Source organism: Larimichthys crocea, chromosome XIII, assembly GCF_000972845.2.
Source record: "Larimichthys crocea isolate SSNF chromosome XIII, L_crocea_2.0, whole genome shotgun sequence".
NCBI classification, from domain to species: Eukaryota; Metazoa; Chordata; class Actinopteri; family Sciaenidae; genus Larimichthys; species Larimichthys crocea.
Window position 1 is genome coordinate 8,100,580 of NC_040023.1, and position 22,551 is coordinate 8,123,130.

Sequence of the window (22,551 nt, forward strand, 5' to 3'; positions counted from 1 at the left end):
AAATAGAAATCAAAAGTTTTACTTTATTTACTTCAGTTTTATTTATTGAATCTGCTAATAACAAAACATTTAGTTAAAATGTAAAGACACATTTTCATCTGAGTTCATTTTCATTTTGATAATATTAAAGCAGCCGAAAGTGACTCATTATTTTTAAATTAAATTTTTTAAATCTTTTAAATCCCCGTGGGGCTCAACACATCCTGCACAGATTGCTACAAATTAAAAGCCTTCCAATGGCATAATCCTTCCTTTACAGTGTTAGGCTTTTAAAGTGAAAATCAAAGTCGATGCAGAGGTGTCAAAAACTGCAGTTCCTCAAATGTCTTAATAAACATGTTTACAGCCTGGTACAAAAAACAGTTTTGGTCTCTGTAGCTAATTTCCCGGTTCATGACAACTGTACTGAGGGTGAATTTATATACAACTCACCTGTTCACATTATATTAAGGCTTAAAGTTATGCAGGATTAACAATGATTTTTAGATAATCACTTAATCCTTTAAGTTAATTATTAATAAAACACTACAATCATTCTCTGGTTGCAGATTTCAGATGGTGAAATAACACCCAAGTTAATTTATGAATAAATATTTTTTTTATCATACATGTGACGTTTTATTCTTCAAGTTTCATTTTCAATCTCAAGTACCGTCCTGAGACAAGAACACACACGAAATGTTATTTTCAGATTAAAACATTTGAATTATTTTTCATGTCACTCTCATTAAATTTATTATAAACAACACTATTCATAAATATCTTGAAAAAAAAAGGTTTGTGCATCACATTCAGGGATAAGATATTCTACGGAGGAGGGGGGGGTTAATTTGCAATGTCTGACCGTGAACCAGAGGAGAAGAAGTGATAATGTTCAACATCTCTGTCGCTTTACGTGCAGCTCGGCTTTGCTCAGTGAAGGGTGAAGTTAGATCAACAAGCAGAGCTGCCTCAGGAGCACAAAGGTCGTGGGACTGTGAATGTTTCGTCTAAAAACTCACGCCTAAGATTAAACAACTGCACGGAAAAGAAAACATTCCCTAGTAAATATTCAGAGAGTGCAAAGTCTGAGGTTAGGTCTGTGTCTTTGGCAGCCAGGTTAAAGGGAGATGAAGGTGGGGGTTGGGTGCTGCTGCTACATGTGGTCATCGTCTCTGTGAGGCGGTGGCGGAGGAGGTGGAGGTGGAGGCAGCCGCTCGTTGTCCCTCTGCTGCGCACCGGGAGCGTCGGCCAGCATGAAGGAGTCGGTGGAGTGAGTGCTGATGCGGAGAGGAGCCAGGCGGCGCAGGTTGCTGGGCGTCCACGGCAGCCTCACCTGTGCACGCTGAGAAGGAGCCACCATGCTGCTGTCGAGCTCGGCCTCCGCCAACCACGGAGGGATCTGGACCTGCGCCAACGGGTCCAGGTCCGGCATGAAGGCTGGGTTCTCGATACCAGCTGGATAATGGAAAGAAAGTGAATCAGTGTGGACAGAGTTGAAGGTTAAAACATTGTTATCACTATTAGGTTGAATTTTCAGGGACTTGTACTTCACTGTTTTCCTTAGTAGTTACTTTTCAGATTAAGATTTTACATTAAATATTCTACATTTTAAAGATCAAACCAACTTTTTTGCTTGCCCGCCATGTCACATTTCAAATTCCTTTGAGTTTTTAGAAAGTCTTCCCCTCTAAAGCTTCCAAATGTTTCATTTAAACAGCAGTTTGATGCTCAAATATGTAAAAAATCATCCAATATTTGACAGAAATAGACGTCATATTTGATCATTTTACGTTGCAGCGGTACGTAATGACTTCTACTTGGTTGTGCTTTGGTGTTTTTACTCCAATAAAATATCTGCATGGTGGATTTATTTCACCTCCTGCTCTGTAGGTGACCCTCATGGGGAATGAACCGCCTGATGCCTCAAAGCCAGAGGCGCTGTCTCCCTCTGAGAACTCAAAATCTGGAATAAAAAGAGAAAATATATAGCGAAAAGGGGCCTTTTCATTGATTACTGGGATAATTCAGGACATTCATGTTTGGTTTTTAAAACTGAGAGACATACGAACCTTCGTCACCAGAATGATAACTTCTACTTTTGTCCAGTGATTTTCCATTTGGCATCTGCAGTTTGTAGAGAAGTCATTTTATTAGTAAAGTGTTAAAACTGAGTTAGAAAGTGTGAAAAGCTGTAATACATGTTTTGACTATCAGGGCAAGAGTATTTTTAATTTTTATGTTTTGTACAATACAAAAATCTCACTTTGATAAAGATAATCATGTTTTTCTACAACACTGCACAAGAAATGTCTATAAAACTGTATAAATAGAAATAAATTGACAAGATTACATGATTAGAGACTTCTAATCTGATGAAATTTAATCCTGAGGCTCTGACCTTTTGCAGCTGGTCTTTCTTTGTGTGCTTTGTAATGTGCTTTGGTGGAGCGACGCCCATCTTTGCAGACTTAAAAGACTCCAAACGACTCCTCATGGTCCTCTGGAAGATCTCCTGCACCTCGTTTTCATCCTTGTTGACGTCGAAATGGCTCCGGCTGTATCTGTGACGGTGCTATGAACCACAAAACAAGAAACCCGATCCCGGATAAGAGAAGAGCGAATAGGAAACAACATTTCTGACTTATCTTACCGTCCAACTACATGGAAGTGTAATACTTTAAATGTATGTAGCTCAGTGACTGCTCACCTGTTTCCTTCCCTTGTACAGATGCTGCTGCAGCAGGTGGTGACTGTTAACGTCCTCTGTTTCCCTCACTCCGTTCATGTTCTGCTCGTGCATTTCCAGGCTCACCGATGGCACGGGGTCTCCTCTGCAGCAGGAAAAATCATGTCAGGTACTTCACTCTCAGATAATTCAGACCTCTAATGCAAAGTCGATAGAAGACGTGAGATTGTTTCTGCTTTTCAAGTGTGTAAACAAATGCTGTGACTGCTTGTTGCCATCAGGGGGTAGTGTCTGATCTGTTCACTGTCTGAAGAGTGAGTGGATGAACTTCAGTTTTCAACTTTACTTTACACTATCATGATCATCATAATCAGCTGGATTTAAGATAATAAAAGTGGTTTGTTCTCCATTCGCTGCTCCTGTCATTCTGGCACTAATACTTATTTATCTGCTTGTTTAGGGTATCACTTAATGTTGCTATGGTTACAGCTCCAGTGTGACAGTGAGTTACTATAGTTACAGGGGCGCTCTGAAACTTTCTCATCATGGTTTATTACAAAATCATGAATGCAGCCTGCGACCTGCTTGATCAAATGTCACGCCAAATAAAATCTTCAAAGTCAGTTCCTCTTTAAAAATCTATAATCACGTACGCCAAACTGTCCTGTATTTAGCTTAGCTCTTAATTATCAGACACTAACATTGGTTGATTTAGCTGCTAAGGTGTCAGAAGATAAACAGCCTTTGTAGTCTTCAGTAAATATGCGTGAACGCACCTTTTATTCACAATTAGTTTCTGTTTTCTGGACAAAATGATCCTGCAAGAATTTGTTTTTCTCCTTCCTTTACTTTTCCACACAATGTTTCTCTTTGTAGCTACCTGACAACCCTCAAATAAAATAAGAGATTTGATGTTTATTTGTCCATCACCATCGTCTGTGTGTGTCTCTTCATTCAGTTATTGATGAAATATTTGCTCGCCTCATAGTGGACATTCCACTGTGATCCTCCGACGTGTCAGCCATGATGTCGGGCATGACTTCTGTGAATTCGTCGCCAAATTTTTTCTTGAAGTCGACGAACGCCGTTTCGTTGCGGACAAACTCCAGAGAACCTCTACGTTCACCCTGCAACACAGAGACCGGAGGACTTCCTTTACCGGCTGACCAGCAGTGAATCTCATCTCCGCAAACAAAACAACAAGAGGGAACATGTGACTCTCACCTCGGCCACGTAGCTCATAGCATCTTTGAGGTTCAGCTTATGGAAGACTTTGAAGACGTAGTCTCTGTTCTTCCTCGCTGACGGCTTCATCAAAATCCTCGACATCCACTTCTCCTCAAAATGATTCCACCTTCACGGTGACAGAAGTTAATTATAGCTTCATTCAAACACATTTTTACTGTTGTTTAATATCATTCAAGACGTCTTTACATACTTGTCCCTCATGTAGTTGTGTCCTATTTGTCCAGATATATCCTCTATGGCAACAAGCATGTGATCAAACACCTGAACAACAAGAACAGAGATGCTGTGACAGTCTGCGGCCTGGTGGTTTATTGTCCTTCCTGTTGATTCATTTGGAGACTTACCTTGTTCTGCACTTTTTCTATGAGTGTGAGCTCGGACGCTGCGGCTCTCTTCACTTTAAGCCAGGTGACCAGAGGTTTCATTGTTATTCCCTGCAACAGAAATTCAAAGATTTAAGCTGTTGCAAAATTAAGCAGTTGTGTGTTTGTGTGAAAAACACAGTGTTTACCTGAAGAATGACAGTGAAGTACACCACGATGAGCGTGGTGCAAACCATCAGATTCTTCTCCTTTATTTTGTTCCCATCTAACATTGTCGCCAGGCCATATGCGACAGCACCTCGCAGGCCACCATAGCTCATAATCACCTGATCTATGAACTCCACGGGGACCAACCTGAACTTGTTCAGGATCCAGGTGAGGAAAAACACACCTGTAGTATACATGCACACAAACACAGCTCGTTTTGTGACCCGAGGACGTCAGGTGGTGTTTTGTTTCCACCTGAAACTGAAAGATAAAATCTCACCGATAAATCTGTAGACAAAGATGAAGAAAAGCGTGAGCAGGATGAAGCCCGTGTTCCACACCCAGATCGTCTTATCGATGGCGGAGATGCCGAGGAACACGAAGATGATGGTTTCTGATCCGTTGGCTAAAACCTTCATGACGTATCTGACCGTGGTGACGGAGCTCTCGTCCATGTTTGAGTTGATGTACTTCTGGCAGCACATGCCGCAGAAAACAATCCTGCAGGACAAAAACACGGACATGTCAACACAAAACAGACACAAACATAGTAAAAACAAAGGAGATGTTTCTCATGGTGCACTCACGACAGGATGGCAGACAAGGAGAGCATCTCAGCTGTGAGGTAGGCGAGGTATCCCAAGACGAAGACAAAGCCTGGCTCGATGATCTGGATGTTTTTAGTGCATCTGGTCAGGAGAGAGATCAGCAAGCCGAACACAAAGCCCAGGAGGGAACCACCGAACGCCACCACAAAGAAAGAGACTGGAGAAAGAGAAAGAGGACGCATGTGTAAAGACTTCTTTTAATGTTATTCAGGTTGGATTATATCCTATTTAATGAATATTTTAACCCTCTGTAAACATACAGAATCTGTAAAACCATACGAAGGGGTAAATAAATATCTCTCCTTACTTATTCCTTTAATGATCTCCACAGCATTAATTTTGGCTCCTCCCAGTGACACAAACGCATCAAAAACATTGAAGAGCACCTGAAAGAAGACGAAGAAGAAGATTAACTTATGAAGTGTTTCTTTCACTCCAAGTAGTTAAATTAAAGAGGATGTAAGAAACAAGAAGAAAGAGCAATGTGCAGATATTTTTTCCAGATTTTGGTGCAGATTATCCAGCACCTGCGACAAATGCAACCTAAAGGGGGCGTACCTCTCTACTTTGAAGCGCTCTTCAGAGAGCGCATTGCCTTTTTTGTGAGTCACTTTGGATAAAAACGTCAGTTGAATGACTGACTGTAAAAGTGAAAATAAGCCTCAGACAATAAACACTCATGTTAAAAAGGTGTGGAAGGTTGAAGGAAACACCTTTTTATTCCCTTTCACTCCTCACTCTTATACAATGATAAATAAATACACCCTGTACTTTATACCTTGAATAGAGAGTAATTTCATGATTCATAACACATACAAGTATTATTTCTTATATGTCAACCGCCTCAAAGAGCACTTTGATTGACCATGGAGGGATTATTTTAAAGAGCAGGATGTTTGCATTGAACACTTTGATGATGATCGATGTTTTAGCAAACTCACAAACTGTTCTACTTCTTTGGTTTACATTAAGCACACAGCGGTTGGCATAGCATCGTAGCAAATACGAACCACTGTCACGCCGTCGTTTAGCAGCGACTCTCCAAACACCATGATGAAGAGGACCTCGTTGACGTGGACTTGTTCAAACACGGCGATGACGGCCACGGGGTCCACGGCAGCGATCAGACTGCCGAAGAGGAGATACTGCAGCAGGCCGATGTCCAGGTCACCTGGAGAACACGGGGCAGGAAATACTCTGATTTTTATCTTTGCTTAGTTTAGCCTTGTAACCACCTGACAACATCTGAATCATTGCTGGCTCGCTTTATTTTGTTTCCAGCAGCTAAGTATATCACATCTCAACAAAAACTGGACGAACAAGGGACCGCCATGAAATACGATACAGACAATCATGGCAATAACTAATATAATCTCAGATCTCTCTCCAATCCCCACTCGAACAAAGATATTTATCCCCCTGGTGCAGTAGTTTTCAAAGCCTCTCCATTTGTTTCTATCTTGGCAATTCTCACCATTAAAAGTATGCAGAATTAGCACTTCTCTGTAATGTACCCATCGATGTACAGCCAACTATCTTCTACTACTAATTACTTCAGTATTTTATTTGATGAAGTGACAGGTGTAGAGGTAAGACAAGAAAACGTCAACAGGTCGCCAGCTTCAATTAGACGGGCGACAGTTGCGACAATGCGGTCATAAAGCATGGCACTCCAACCATTTGCTCCCTTTTTTTCTCTAAGACCTCTAAGCAGATCTTTTCACAATTGGTATCAGGATGTAAAACATCAATATCACTACATTTAAAAAGCAATTTATTAAGTCTGTGTGTTCAATTTCTGCAACTTTTGATGCAATTTTTTGGCCAAATCGGGTCCAAAGTTCCAACTCGAACTAGAAAACCTGCATTTATCAGACATCCTCTACTCTAGGTGACACTATTCCTTTTTAGTTTACGTTGTGACTTTTTATAAATATCGTCTTTGAACCAGAAATAAACTTTGACTTTGACCTGCTGAAGTGAAACAAAGTATTACCCATGGCTCCTCCCATGTGACACCCCCACAGCGACAGCCCCAGGCTGGCGGCGTTCCAGCAGGTCCCGATGACGGCGTAGACGAGGATGGCTCCCATGTTGCTGAAGAAGAGCTTGTTCGGCATGGAGTAACCCGCGTCCAGGATGACTTGCGGCAACAGGTAGAAGAAGAACACCGTCGGGGTCAGCGTGAAGGTCTGCACCTTGTCAGCACCCCAAATCATCCCACCCAGAATGAAGCCAAAGCAGATGAGCAGGGCGCTCTCGGGGATCACACTGGTCACATGGTGGTTGGCCTCGATGACTGACAGAAGAGAAGAAGAGTTTGAGAGAAGAAGCAGCAAATACAGATTCATCTAACAAGAATAATTTGGGACCTTGACAATGTTTAAAACCATAAAAACCATAAAACTAAACCTCTGTGAGGCTGAGGTTGCAAAATTTGCAAATGATCAACTGTTGCACTCGACTGAGAACGTGCCTCTTTTCGGTTCCCAGCGTATGATTAACCAGCGTGGTGCGTTTGAGGGTTTAAAAATCTCTCTGCGTAACTAAACAAGGACTTTTTCTTTAAGGTCGCTTGACTTAATGGCCTGACAAAGTGTCACTAAAGATTATTTAACGCTCAAACGTACTGAACCTGTTCGAATAGACCCATTTCAAAACGTTGATTTCTCTCTGCAGCCCACACAAAGGTTAGACTTTTGTTGTGCTTCAACGTTTCATTGAAGATTAAGTTTGAAAACTTTGGATGAAGGTGTGTTATACCTCAATGCATGAGGTCAAACGTTAAACAACAAAGTGATTATAAAGGTCAGTACAGTACATGCACGAAAACAAAAGAAACTCTTCTGTTCTCTGGAACAGCATGCTGTGTTGATATCACTGCTGCAGCCCGTGACTCTGTTTGTTACAATATTAGAAGCTAGTCATGGCGCACTGGTCTTAAGTGTGCAGGGATCAGCTGATCACACACGATATCACATATTTCTGTGCACCAATCATCATCACTTGTCACATGAATGTAAACTCAGGAGGATCACTATCAGTGATCTGATTGGTCAGTGGTCGTGCACTGACATGAAACTCTGAGGTGAACCGCCTTTGGGTGCTTGTGCAGATGAGCTACATATTGTAAAGTACTAATACATTAAGTAGAGCTAAAGAGCTGAAACAATTAGTCAATTAGTTAGTCAAATGAGTACCCAGCATGTATTCCAACATCTTAAATCTGAAAACACGCCGACAAACTGCACAGAGGAAAAAACCCAGGTGGGGTTCGAACCAGCAACTTGCACCAATCAGAATTTAGTTTATGTTGAGTTAAATCTGCACAGTCCTGATGAAGCAGATCAGCTGTTAAAATGAAAATAAATAATGTGGATGTTGGGCGCAGTGGCTCACATGGTGCCATGGCTAAAAGTCTTCACCGTGACCAAAGGTTTGATTCCATCCTCGGTCCTTTGCTGCTCCAAATAACTAAATTTTGATACAGTCATTCATGCATTTGCAGTTTTCCAGTTCTGTGTCTGACAGCGGGACAACATTGTAATCGTTTCACATTAGGTGGGATAAAAATAGCTCCTCCTCTGTGAATTCTGCAGATTTTTTCATATTAAAAGAAGCTCAGGGTTATCGTTGACTGAGGAATGTGCAATATTCACACGATGTTTATGGCATAACCAAGATAACATGCTTTCCTAACTTCTTTCCACATCCCATAAGATAAACTGCTGATCTGGTAGTCCATGCTTAACAGAAAAAAAGAACATTTTAAAATGTTACATACCCAATTTAGCCAAACCAGCCACCAATATCCACAAAACAATTAGATAAGGTTCATGTACATGGTGCCACTTAAAGGTCACGATGGGTATTCCTGTGATGTTGGAGCTGTTGCCATGTTCACCCCCATGTGAGTTCGATTTTGATGCCTTCAGATGGGTTTCTTGAAGCGCTGCATCCCCATTCACCCCCGTCACCCCTGAGATGAGGCAGATCAGTAACACCAACCCACACAGCCGCAGGTGTACACATCCACAGCGCTGCATTTTATTAAATAAATGTTACAAATAGATAAAAAGAAACAGGCTGCACGTCCTTCGTCTTCTGCCTGTGCCACCTCAAATGTCAGGGAGGTGAGCGGTCTGTACCAAGGCCAGGATGAACTGCCGGACAGCGACACACACTCACTCCTTTTCTTTGTGGGTTTTTGCTTCGACTTATCTTTACTATCGCTGTCTTTCCACAACTCTCATCTCTTTTGCTCCATCTTTCTGTCTCAGTCTGCGACTCTGTATCCTCCCAATCTGCGGTCTGAAGTGTGCAGTGTGCTGGACTCAGCCTTTTTGTATGTTCAGTATCTCCTCTATGACCAAGTGTGTGCGTGTGTGTGTGTGTGTGTGTGTGTGTTTAGGTTAGTGTATTAAAGGGGGAGTAAGAGAAACACCACAAGTTATTCAGTCACATTTGAAACACCCACCACGACTTTTGGCTTTCCGGTCTCTAACGCATCACACTTTGTCACGACAGATTGTGTGTGTGTGTGTGTGTGTGTGTGTGTTTGGGAGTGAGGGAGTAAGTGACAGAGGTCAGGAGATAGATGTTGAATGAATACGTGTGTGTGTGTGTGTGTGTATGTGTGTGTGTGTGTGTGTTTAGAAACATTTCCACTGAGTTCGTCTCAAGCTTTTGTGTTTAGTAATGATTGACACTGACGATGATTGTTACTCAACTCCCGGTTAAAGACTCCCAACCTCTTTGACGTTAGAGAAATGAGGGACCTGCCCTTTAACAGTCCTTAAATAAACTATTACCATAATATACTGGAGCTATGATTCAGTGTAGAAAATGTACAGAAGATGTCAGAAATTGAATATAGTATGTTTTCTTCAGTATATAATCACCTGGAAATATGAATCACTGTGTTGTTGTAACCTTTGAAGGAGCCTTTGAAATGCTGGCTAAAGATAGGCAAGCGGGATTCAACCAGCAACTACACTGCTAGATGCCACTAAATCTTACATACCGGTCCTTTATATGATCAGTGTTTAAGATTTATTACAAACCTTTTTGCTGCGAGACGCGTGAAAAACAAAACTCCTTAGACTCCTTAGAAGGGAGTGGTGTCTATATAAAGGTATAAAGGGCTCATGTGTGTCTGTGTTTCTATTTATTCTGAATGTAACCGCTGTGAAACGATCAGAAAATAACTTTTTATTTCACAGATTAACCCGGCTTTATCCATGCCACCGCTCATTCTCATTCACCGTCTCCGTCAGCCTCAAACCATCGGTAACAAACCAAATTAAACTTCTTTTGTGTCACAGTTTTATAACGTAAATTACAAGCCAAGGCACAGATTTACAATGTGGTACACGAAATAAACAAAGCCAGAACACACAACAGGTATCAGAGTATCAGAGTTTAGTCCATGAATCCACCTGGATAGCATGGACAGATAACATCCATCAGAGACGGAAACCAACAATAAACTGATAATAGATCTGATATATCTCATTCCTTAGATCTCCATTGTTGTCAAAAAAACTATTAAAAACACAACTGTAGTTTGATACCTCTGTTCTGGTGCAGTAAAAACTTACATGTGTATCAATCCGCAGCTGAAAATAGTTCAGTGAATAAAAATGAAGCTGGGGGCGGTCGGTAGCATAGTGGGTTAAGTGGCCGCCCCGTGTGTGGAGGCTATAGTCCTCGCTGCAGCTGGCCCCGGTTCGAATCCCGCATCGGACGGCTAATTCACTGGGTGTCACTCCCCCTCTCTCTGCCCCCTGCTTCCTGTCTATCTTCAGCTGTACTATCAATAAAGGCATAAAAGGCCAAAAAAATAATCTTTAATAAAAATGAAGCTGTATATTTGAGCGCCTTTATTAAACATGTATGTGTTCAGTAGTAATCCATGGGTTAGATTCTACAGCGATATAATAATTTTAGTATCTTGGTTTGATTCATTCATTCATGTTCTAACTCAGAGACAGAAGACTATAGTATTCTTTAAATAACCAGTTTTCATAAAGGAAGTAAACTTCAGTCTACGCATGACTGAAAACACAAACATCTCTCCAAAGCGAAGACAGATTGTGAAATCTGTAAATACTTATTCCCATAAGTGCTGATTCGCTGAACCTGTTACATTATGACTGGATGTTTTTCTTCAGGCCAACAGTCCCATCCTGTTCGACCAGGACAAGGGACAATAGCCTCATTGGTTTGATGATTTGATACGTAAGCTCTCACACGGGCACAGGTGTGAACCAGTATGTGAGCTTTGTGTAAGCAGAGTTAATATAGTTTAGCATATGTTTATATATATATATGTATAGCAGCTTTATATCTGCTCGACATTTTGTTGGTTTCTAAACGCTGTAAATCATCCTCATGGGAACATTTAGCTCCACAGCCTGCACAAGTCAAGCATGAAGTTATTCCGCCTTATTAACTAATGACCTAATATGTCTTACTTACCAGCGGCTGGCCTTAAACTTGAACCTTTCAATCATTCTTAAATGGCTCTGAGCACACAGAGAGGTCAACTTCATGGTGAGAAAAGAGAGGTCACATAAAGGTTGTTTCCAGGCGGAGGGCTACAGTAGCTGCAGTTAAGGATTGCTGTTTTATTGTCTGTCCAAATGATGTGAGAAATCTATTTTTAGCTAAATGCTAAGGTCGAAACATTCACAGAAATATAAATTCATGCTTTTATTGACTTGAGGATCAATGCTCCTTTGTCTGGTCTTCCTAAAAAAACTCTATGCTGCCTATGACTTATCCTACGAGTACTTACAAAGACCAGTCAGAGAGCACGTCACTCATATTTTAAAGTCTTTGCTTTGGTTGACAATTAGTTTTTAAGATCCTGACTTCACAAAAGCACACAGAGAGTCCTCCTTCAGTTACTCCTACTCCTACACCTCTGTAGATATCTTTAAAGTAAACATGTAGATATATCTGTTTAGCCTTGGCTTTTATTTAAGATGCCTCTGCATCAGTGTTGTAGTCAAGACCATCTAAACAGGTGAAGACCAAGACCAGAATGTATCAAGACCGAGATAAGACCAAGACTTTGAGATGAAGTCAAGACCACCAAACAGTGATGATGTTAATCAATAAATCAGACAATTTAGTAAAATTCCCGCAGCTGTGGTCTCGATGAATCTTAAAATTAAAAACCTGAGTCCTCTTTGTCTGCGATGAGACCTTCAAGAAGCCGTCTTGAGACCAGTTTCAAGACCAAGAGTCTGATAACTCTGCTCGGCATTCACTGCCAAGTCTTGACCATCCTTATTTCTTACCTCCTGTGTTAAAATGAGACTTTTAAAGACTTTTAACATTTTATTGTAGTTTTTAGGTCTCGCTGAACTGATCCTTGAACTTATTTTTTTCTTTTCTTCTTAATACTTTTATTTATTATGACATTTTATCATCGTATGGCCATATTTATTTTATGTATTATCTATTTTCTGCTCCGTGAAGTATTTTGGGCTGCTATCAAAATAAATAGTTTGAGGTGGAGTTTGAATGAAATTAAATTATTTATGACCTCAACCAGCAAACATTTCAGTGTTACAATATATATAGATAAGATAAGATAAGATAAGATAAAAATTTTACTATTAATACACGACTAATATTATCATACTGTCACTGACAGTAAAGATGACAAATGTCCCTGTGAGACCGGAGATGAACTGACTGACTGACTGATGACGGATACGTAAAACCTGCATTTATTGTCCATTGTCCTTTAATTAGCATCGAGTGGAGAGAGAACTGACTGCAGTGAGAGGAGGATGAAAGAAAGCGAGCATTGTAAATCTATAAAGGGGAAATAAAATGTGAAGAAAATCGGTGCCATTGTTCGGCAAACTATGTTGAGCAAGTATAAAGTCAACATTTATAGTGTGCACGTATTATTTGTGTTATGATTACTTTATGTGTTTGCGTTCTGTTAAAAATAAGTTTGTCAAGCCGAAGTTAATTCGTAAATCACATTGAAAGTGTGTCTGAAGTTTCTAAACATAGTTTATGTTCAGTACTAGTGGTTTTCCCACAAAAATCCTATTATAGCCACAAGTTTAATCCCCTTATTGGAGATGTTCTCTAATCCTTGTGTCAATGTTTGCCATCTCCACAGCCTTTTTTTTCTTTCTAATTTTTTGTTTAAACAGTTTCAAGTGTGAACTCTAGACGAAGTCAAATAAATGTGGCGATTTGGATCGATAAGCATCGTCTTTTGCAATCCTTTTAATTCAAGAAATGTTTTTTTTTTTTTTTTAAACATACTCGCAGTCAGTTTTTTAGATTTAAATAAACCTAAAATTAAAATTGAACGTCTCTAACTTGCAGAATCTGGAAGCAAATACTCAAAGATATCTAAAACCATTCCTAACATTTCTTTTGTTATCATTTATAACTGACTTTGGCTGTAACATTTTCAGCCAAAGTCAACACAGATTAACACCGAAGCTGCCAAAAAAAAAAGAAAATCTACTGTAACTATTTGCACAGAAAAGAACAAAAAAAAATCTAGTTGTGTCTGATTTCATTGTTTAGTTATCAACAGAGTCATTTCCTGCATCATGTACAGACGACCACAGTCCCGTATTTATGTCATTGGGAGTGTACACAAACACACTTGCGCACACGCTCATTCATTTACATTGTCCACAGCGCTGCAAACCATTTACATCTGTTGTGTATACATTAAAATGTTAATGACCGTGCTGTGTGATCACAACAGGATGCGTACAGGCTTCGTGAGGTCAAGCTCTCTTTAAGGCCTCATTCATGTCAGATTAAGAACACACATAGATGATGAACAAAGAAATGTGTTACAGATGGTTACAGTGTGTTTTATGAATTTTTGCTTCCAAACGTTTAAAGTTAGAGACGTTAAATTTGAACTCAACATAGTTTGTTTATTTAAATCTAAAAAACTGACTCAGAAGTCTGTTTTTTTTAAATAATAATAATAATATCTATCAAAATCGCCACACTTCTTACAGGTAGATTAGAGTTCATACTTGAAACTGTTGAAAAATGTTGTGTATGTTCAATTAAGGACATAAATGGAGGTTGGATGACATGATATCTATGATAAAATTAAAGAAACTAAACATTAGATGCTTTACCTTGATAAACTAATAAACTGATAGCAGAGTGTATGATTTGCTCTTAAAATATGATGCACACACAGTATGAAAGCAGAGAAAATCCAATAATTCCATGATCCAGCAATATATATTATAGCTATAAATAACTATAAATATAAATAAAATACTACTTTTACTTTGAAAACGTATGTAGATTTACTTTGAAAGTCTTCTAATATCACCTCTAATTAAAGCCACCACAACAAATTATCAAAAAATGTGCTAAACTAACTCATATTTGTGATTAAAATATTTGTTTTGTGCTGTGTTGGATGAATCTGAAGGACAGGATTGGTGCTCCATGGACAGGACTCACTGAGTTTGCAGAGCCAGCTGACCAGGATCCAGAGGGCCACCAGGTACGGGGTGGAGACATGGTGCCACTTCCAGCTCACAATAGGTAGAGTGGTGATGGGCTCTCCTCCATGGCCACCGTCCCCACTGTCATGGCCCGAGTCTGTCCCGTGTTGTCCACTGTCCCCACTTGTGTCATGGCCTGAGTCCGTCCCGCTCTGTCCACTGTCCCCACTCGTGTCATGGCCTGAGTCCGTCCCGCTTTGTCCACTGTCCCCACTCGTGTCATGGCCTGAGTCCGTCCCACTCGATGTGTCCGACTTTGAACTCGAGGCGTCTTCTTCGGGGGGTTCGTGTCCTGTGTCACTGCTGGACACCATCAGCAACATGCAGAGAAAAAGAGCAAACCGCCAAATAGCCGCCATGCTTGAGAAAACCTGACCCACAAACTCGAGTGCTCAGAGAGTGTCTGAGTCTGTCATTCCTCTCAGGTCTCTTTCACTTTGTTCTCACGTATGTCCACATCTTTATCTAACCTGAGCATTGTGGCCCCCCTCTCTGCTCTGCACTCTGCTCAGGATACAGCTTTTCACGGCAGGTGAAACTCAGCCTATCCTGATGCTTGTCTGCCTCCTCCCACTTTGCACCCAGACCAGCTAGTTTGTCCACTTCACTCGATGGAAGATTTGATACTTTTGTTCTTTATTTATTCGCAGTGAATGCTTTATGACCAAGTTTTCACACTGATGTTTGCACAGACTTTATTGCAAAATACTCAAACGTTAGGAGTAATTTCCTGCTTGAGTACTTGAGTACAAAGATCTTGGTTGAAGTTTTTGAAAAATCAAATTTCTTACATCTTATTTTCTTAGTTTTGGCCTTGACTTCTAATTTTATTTGCCAGGTTCAATTTTTTTAAGTTTAATTTACTTGTCATCCAAAGTCCTACTCAGCCTGTTAAAGCAGCAGTATTTATTAGAGAACAAATTGATCATTTTAAAAGTATAAAGTTCATCTGCAACTATTTTTATAATTGTTTTATTGTTTAAGTCATTTTTGCTAGTGAAAAAATTAAAAAACGTCCCTGTGTTTCTGCTTCTCAGTTGTGATGATTTGCTGCTTTTCTTTGTCTTATGTGATAGTAAAGTGAATATCTTTGGGTTTTAAGTTGCTGCTATGGGCAAAAGAATATTTGACATTGTTTAAAGACGAAACAGTGAGTGAGTATGTAGTAATACTATCGTAGAAGATGCATAACAATCACAGGCAATAAGCAGTTGTAATAACCAAAAAATGTAATGCCAAAAACTGTGCATGCCAAACATGCAGAACAGAAATATAAACACAGCCGTGCTCTACAGCTAGAAGGCATGACAGAAAGAACAAAAGAGGCACAGACTGTTCTTTTAAACACACCAAACATGAAGCACCATCCTACGTTGTACGAGTTAATGAAGAGTTATTAAGGAGTTAATAAATAGTTCCTAGTGTTCATTGTGGCTCTGCAGGACAAATCTTAAGCAAGCCGGCGTTACAAACTCAAGAGTTTGAACGACATGAACAAGTGGTTGATCGAGACATGCTATTGGTTGCATTATAGAAACATTTTTGTACCATAACCCACATTACATACTGAAAGTCCAGATATCTCGGGCTCTGCTACATTGATTCATTCATTTTTGCTTTAGAGATGTTGGTATCTGAGTCCATTTGGCACTGAAACACGTCTCAGGTTTACCCATAAAATCTGAAGTAGTGGAACAAGGGGTCAAATCTTAAAAAAAACAAACATGCATACTAGATTATTTTATCGCTTGTGCAATTTGAAATGAACCAATTTGAGACAGAAACATCACAACTTATGGAGATATGCAGCCGGGTGTGAAGTTTCGCAGGGTGACACAGCTTTAATCCAAGTGGTCAGAGACTAGAGAGATCTAAACTACTTATTTGGAAGTAAAAAATAAAGGCATGTACTCAAGTAATCATTTAAAACTGTTGGAAATGTACAATAGTTACTTTTTGGTACTAACCTATCATGTTCACCGTAGTTGTGCATGAATGCAGTTTAAATATTCAGCACACGTTTCAGGTGAATACCTGTTTTAACTTTCAAGTGGTCTGGATTATTTGTTTAAACTGTGAATTTGTTTTAAACCTGACTTATAGCTTGTGGCATTTCAACAGACTGTAAATCGTATCGAGGAATGTAACCGCATTACCACCAAAGATTACGGCAAAGAAGCCAGACATGATGAAAACATAACATATCTAGGATATAAAACAGTATCTCGTGTGGGAATAATTGTCAGCTTGACCGGTATTTTCCGCATTGTACTTTCTTCCTTGTATAAACAACAAAAATCATTGAGATGACCTGAGACCGCTTTCAGGTGTTGTACAGAAGTATACAGTATACATTACGTATCAATGATATGAGGGCGGGAGGGCGGTTTGACCCGTTTGTCTCCCTCATTGGAAAGGAGCGCCAACATCTTCTACTTTTGCCACACTGCACAACAGTGACTGTGTTGCGCCTTTATTGCCACTATCCATGTGTGTTTATGTGACAGTGACTTTCTTTTTTTTTTCCATGAGTCATTATTCAAGATTTGCCTATTCATTTTAGTTACAAATTAAACAGCCATATCAGCTCCTATTCTTACTGGAAGGAGTGTCGGGTTATTTTCAATATCGCTATGGATAAGTCAGAGCATAAATGTGCAATCAGGGCCTTTCCGGGAATCCAGTACTTTACGTGAAATGCCGAAATTGCAGATTTGCGGTAAAGCGGGTAACAAGAAAAGAGCATTATTGTTAAGAACTGACTCATCATGAATTGTCAAGACGTTCAGGAAATCTTATCACTTCCTTCTTATCCCACTATCATTAAATCAGAAACGACTCATCTTGACACATCAGACCAGGCTGACACCTGCACAGTCAGTTACATGTACGTGTTCTCTTCCTGCGACACCAGCATGGACTTCAGGAGAGCTGTTTGCACCGCAGGTCTGTTGATAGTTTATGAGTAAACTGGCTGCATTGATCGATTGTTCCCCCGGCTTAACACAGAGCTGACACCTGTATCTAAGGTCAGTGGTAAGAGGGTCTATGTCTGGGGCAGCAGTCAATAAAGATGCCTTGCCACAACAATGCCTTCTGGTTGTGACTTGACCTTTAAAGTCAGGCATTAATAGGAAACTTGTTGGAAGGAACCAGATCAGACTCACAGCGGGCCGCCAGAACAGAAGTTTTAGTATAAATAAAAGAATGACCTCTATTTAAGATAATAATAATAAGAGTTACAAATGCAATAAATGCATGTCAGTTTGTTTAAGTGAAGTGCAATTATGATTAATCAGTGATTTCATTATGTAACTGACATTCATTTGAATAATTTATCAAGCAACAGCCCTGAGAGTCTACAGCCACGATAGCGGCTCCCTGAGTGCTTTGAACTAACGTGCAACCTCCGTGTCTGTGAAGTGAAGCCAATGTGAAAGTGCCAAAAACTGCAGTTCCTCTAACGTCCACTTGAGGCTGGCTCCAGAAGTGAGTCAGTCTCCATAAGTCCCCATGTTCAAATGACTTCACAGCAGAAATAAACATGTTTACAGCCTGGTACAAAAAACTGTTTTGGTCTCTGTAGCTAATTTCATCGTTCATAACAACTGTACTGAGGGTGAATTTTTATACAACTCACCTGTTCAGATTATATTAAGGCTTAAAGTTATGCAGGATTAACAGTGTGGCTGCTTTAATTGGCAGGTAGGTGTCATTAAAGATGGCTTGTTTGAGCAACCAGCCGTTTTTAGATCAGCTGATTTCTCAACATTTCCTTACATTTCACGCAGTTGTAGTCGTGTCTTAACAATAGTTCAGCTCGGTGACTGTATGTACGCATGGCTGACTGTGCACACAGTAGAAACACACAGAGCCCGTAGACGTCAGACCATATATAGTTTGTCATTCTACAGATTTAAACACAGACCATCATTGTGAGGTCTTCTTGTGATAGGAATGTTTACAATAGAGAATGTTGAGTCACAAAGAGTTACAAAGCATCAGACACAAAGAAAGTGACTGGAACTTCCCTCATTCTTGTTATCGACAAGTTTTCAGTGTTTATATTGAGGTTAGTGATTGTCCCAGATGATTTTTGATTTATTTAACAGGCGCATATCTATTAATATTAAGTTGTTAAGGAATGAGCAGGTACTTCTTTTTTCTTGTGATTCTCTGCCACATTTCTGAGACGACACAGAAAAGAGCAAGGATGTCTTAAAGTAGTCTGACACTTGACGCAACAAATACAACTGTATTTTCCCCACTACTGGATGTAGCTGGTTAAAAAAAACCCTGCATGTTCATCTGCCCCACGGTCTGTTTATGGTGTCAGACTGCAGAAGAGAGGATGTTAAATAAAAGCAGTGAAACCTGCATGGACATCACGACGTCGGATGAAGGACGTGTTTACAGTTCAGTTAAGTAACAGAGATGTTGAGCCAACATGAGATCACTGAGGTGACCTTTGATATCTGCACAAATTTTCAAATGACTGATCTTACATAACCATATAGTGTCATAGTGACACTTTAATGTTGCATATGCATAAAGAGACCACCCAATGACATCCATACTAAACGCCTCCACACCCAATACATCATGCGTCACCTCCGACTGGGTGTTTAAAGAAACATTTTCGTCATGAAAGTGAAAGATTGTAAGAACAGTCACTTACCACAGAAATTTCAACAGCGTAGTGAGTCACTTCATTCATGACATCTTTGCACATATTTATATTGTTGATGTCTGTCAGGAAAACACATGCGATGCTGTTCAAAGGGACAAGAGAGCAAACAAAGGGTCAAACACTAAAGTAAATCTTCTTATTTTAATCTTCTTATTTATTATTCCAAACACACAACAACAGACAGCTATCATGAACACCAAACAGTTTCTTCAGAGGATTGCTGTCACATTTATTTAACTCATTATAAGGTAAATCCTAATTCTAGAGCAACAATTATGATTTATTATAGTCAACAATGATTTTTTTGATCATTTGATCACTGAGTAATTGATGTTTGTGTACGTTATACTGATGTAATTAGTAATTATTATTAATTAACCCCTTTGTGTGTTACTCAGCTGCATTTCAAGAAGACCAATAATCCTATTTTATGAAAATGATTAGACTTATTATTATTATTATTAGGCTAGTGATCTGTGTGACTGTAAATGCAGGCAGTCTGTAAAACTCTGTAAAAGCAAAACTTTAGGACCCAGTGAGTGGGGAGTGTTGCAAGTGATCTGACTGCCACTAGAGAGTCCCATACCCTCGTCACAGACACAATGCAGTATACTGTCCATGCACAACATTTAGTCTAACCAATACTGTTTGTTGTATTTTGAGCTTGTATGATAGTGCAAGGCAGAGCAGCAGGAGACATGTATGTGAGTCTTTTTCCATAGAAGACACCACTAACTGTAAACCTGTGTTTCACATGTCAAAATAAAAGTACTAGTACTTTTAACACCTGTGCTCTGTCTGCTATGTAAGCTATAAACACATTACAATGTGTTTTTTATAACAAACTTCCTATGTTAGAAATAAAATACTGTAATTAAAGTAAAGTAAGCGAATGTTCGATTATCTTTTGTAACAAACTTCCTAAGAAAAATAAATTAAAATGTACTGTACGTAACAGGGGTAATGTGTCAAAAAAAATCACATATCTGTACAGAATGGGGCATACTGTGGCTTACAATATGCAATATATAAGCTGATATATTATATAAACTAAACTAAAGCAGACTAACATTATATTAGCTTTGGTAATGAACAGACATCCATTCTGTACCAATCCAGACAGAATGAGGCTTCATATGTTTAATTTGAGGTCTAATCTATAAACTTAAATATATATAAGCTTAATTAAAGCAGATTAACATTATATTAGCTTTGGTAATGAACGTCTAAGGAGAAAATATGAAAAAAAAATCTATTTCTATCTTAGATATTCACTTATCCAGACAGAATGGGGCTTCATATGTTTAATTTGAGGCCTAATATATAAGCTTAAATATGTATATAAGCAGATTAACATTATATTAGCTTTGGTAATGAACGTCTAAGGGGAAAAATGTGAAAAAATACTGTATTTACTTGGGTAATGTTTCAGATAATCACTTATCCGGACAGAATGAGGCTTCATATGTTTGATTTGAGGCCTAATATATAATCTTAAATATATATATAATCTTAATTAAAGCAGATTAACATTATATTAGCTTTGGTAATGAACTTCTAAGGAGAAAATCTAAAAAGAAAATCTATTTCTATCTTAGATATTCACTTACCCAGACAGAATGGGGCTTCATATGTTTAATTTGAGGCCTAATATATAAGCTTAAATATGTATATAAGCAGATTAACATTATATTAACTTTGGTAATGAATGTCTAAGGGGAAAAATATGAAAAAATACTGTATTTACTTGGGTAATGTTTCAGATAATCACTTATCTGGACAGAATGAGGCTTCATATGTTTGATTTGAGGCCTAATATATAATCTTAAATATATATATAATCTTAATTAAAGCAGATTAACATTATATTAGCTTTGGTAATGAACGTCTAAGAGAAAAAATATGAAAAAACACTGTATTTACTTGGGTAATGTTTCAGATAATCACTTAAGGGGCTTCATATGTTCGATTTGAGGCCTAATATATAACTTTAAATACATATATAAGCTTAATTAAAGCATACATTAATGATATCTTTAGCCTACCTGTTGATTCATTACGCTAACGGCCGGGGCGCGCGCGCCTGTCCGTTGGTCTTTCGCCTCGCGCTCTGCTCACATGACGTTACCCAGCATTCTGCGGGACAGAAACCGGCAGAACACCGAGAAGGAAGAGGATGCGGCTCGGTGAGTGAGACCTGTTTAACGGAGCCACGTAGATAAAACTCGTTATCCGTCGTGTTCGGCGCGTTTGTGGCGTTTTTGTCGAGGTGTCGGGATGTTAAGCGTCGAGTGTGACGCGTTGTTAAGGTGTTTACGTGGCTGTAAGACAGAGAGCAACAGCGGCGAGCGACCGTTGAAGTGCTTCAACTTGGGTGTTACGGGTGAAGTTGTCACCCTTTGAAAAAACGGGTCGCTTTGAACGCTACGGAAAAACGGTTATGACAATATTTAAAGTTTGTATGAGGGTATGCGGCAAAGCGAGAGAGAGAAAAAAAAACGTTTGTTAAATTCTCCGGAAAACCGAAGAGAGGTGTTTCTAACAGTATGAGAAGGTGATATCTGTGCTGTAAACTGATAGGACTGTTGGACAGTGACAACAGGCGAGTCTGTTGACAAGGTTTACGTCATTTATCAGCTGTTTTCGGGGGGTTTGAGATCCTGCTGTAGGACAGCCCAGGCTTTTATTTTGGTAAGTGGTTTGAGATTCATTTGAGGGCAAACAAACAAGTATTCAAGTCCCTGTGTTTGTGCACAACAGAAGCTGAAAACAGCATTGATCCAGCATTAAACATACATTACAATTAACCTATAACACAGCAGCCATACGTTAAATTTAAATATATATAGTGGTTAAACATTTGCATAGGTGTCAAATATGTACAGAGGAGTTACACATTTGCATAGAAGATAAATATATAACTGTGTTAAGAAGTTAACCCGTGCTAAACATCATAGAAAGTGACTGTAGAGATAAAAATGTTACATACAAATATGAGAAAGAACCACAAATGGGTTGTAAATCGTACACCGTGCTCTCTCAGAGCTATAAAAACATGCAAACTAAAGAACAAGTTTCATTATTTTCTGCATTATTATTATTAATGCTACTAAGTAAGTAAAGTCGCTTTATCCAAAATAGCTTATTCCCCTGTGCTAAAGACCTGCATTGTTGTCCAAGAAATGGTGGAGGTGGAGGTGGAGGTGGAGGTGGAGGAGTTATTCCTTCATTACAGTGGACATCGGTACTGTAGTTTATTGTGATTGGATCCCAACGTGTT

At 39.3% G+C, this 22,551-nt stretch overlaps 2 protein-coding genes across 4 annotated transcripts in view; one reads left to right on the forward strand and one right to left on the reverse strand.

The window, feature by feature from the left end:
- On the reverse strand, positions 1–21,435 carry LOC104928068 (sodium/hydrogen exchanger 3). 3 transcript variants are annotated; one of them, XM_027286809.1, is made up of 17 exons: positions 21,317–21,435; positions 19,260–19,353; positions 7,051–7,353; positions 6,065–6,225; positions 5,362–5,440; positions 5,034–5,211; positions 4,727–4,947; positions 4,428–4,630; positions 4,261–4,350; positions 4,107–4,177; positions 3,893–4,022; positions 3,650–3,795; positions 2,690–2,813; positions 2,381–2,554; positions 2,052–2,106; positions 1,859–1,945; positions 1–1,437 (listed from the first exon to the last, which is right to left on the reverse strand). In XM_027286809.1, exons 3-17 carry the CDS (start codon positions 7,271–7,273, stop codon positions 1,136–1,138), a joined length of 2,244 nt encoding a protein of 747 aa, XP_027142610.1. In that variant the 5' UTR covers positions 7,274–7,353; positions 19,260–19,353; positions 21,317–21,435; the 3' UTR covers positions 1–1,135. The 3 variants fall into 3 exon arrangements, with proteins under 3 accessions (XP_027142610.1, XP_010740588.2, XP_027142609.1); XM_010742286.3 differs by lacking the exons at positions 19,260–19,353; positions 21,317–21,435 and adding an exon at positions 14,538–15,155; XM_027286808.1 differs by lacking the exons at positions 19,260–19,353; positions 21,317–21,435 and adding an exon at positions 8,839–9,376.
- Positions 21,346–22,551, forward strand: part of lipea (lipase, hormone-sensitive a) — a 10,130-nt gene continuing 8,924 nt past the window's right edge. The window contains exon 1 of the mRNA XM_019254673.2: positions 21,346–21,457. Within this exon, the coding sequence (XP_019110218.1) occupies positions 21,448–21,457 (10 nt within the window). The 5' untranslated portion in view covers positions 21,346–21,447. The remainder of the gene's footprint in view (positions 21,458–22,551) is intronic.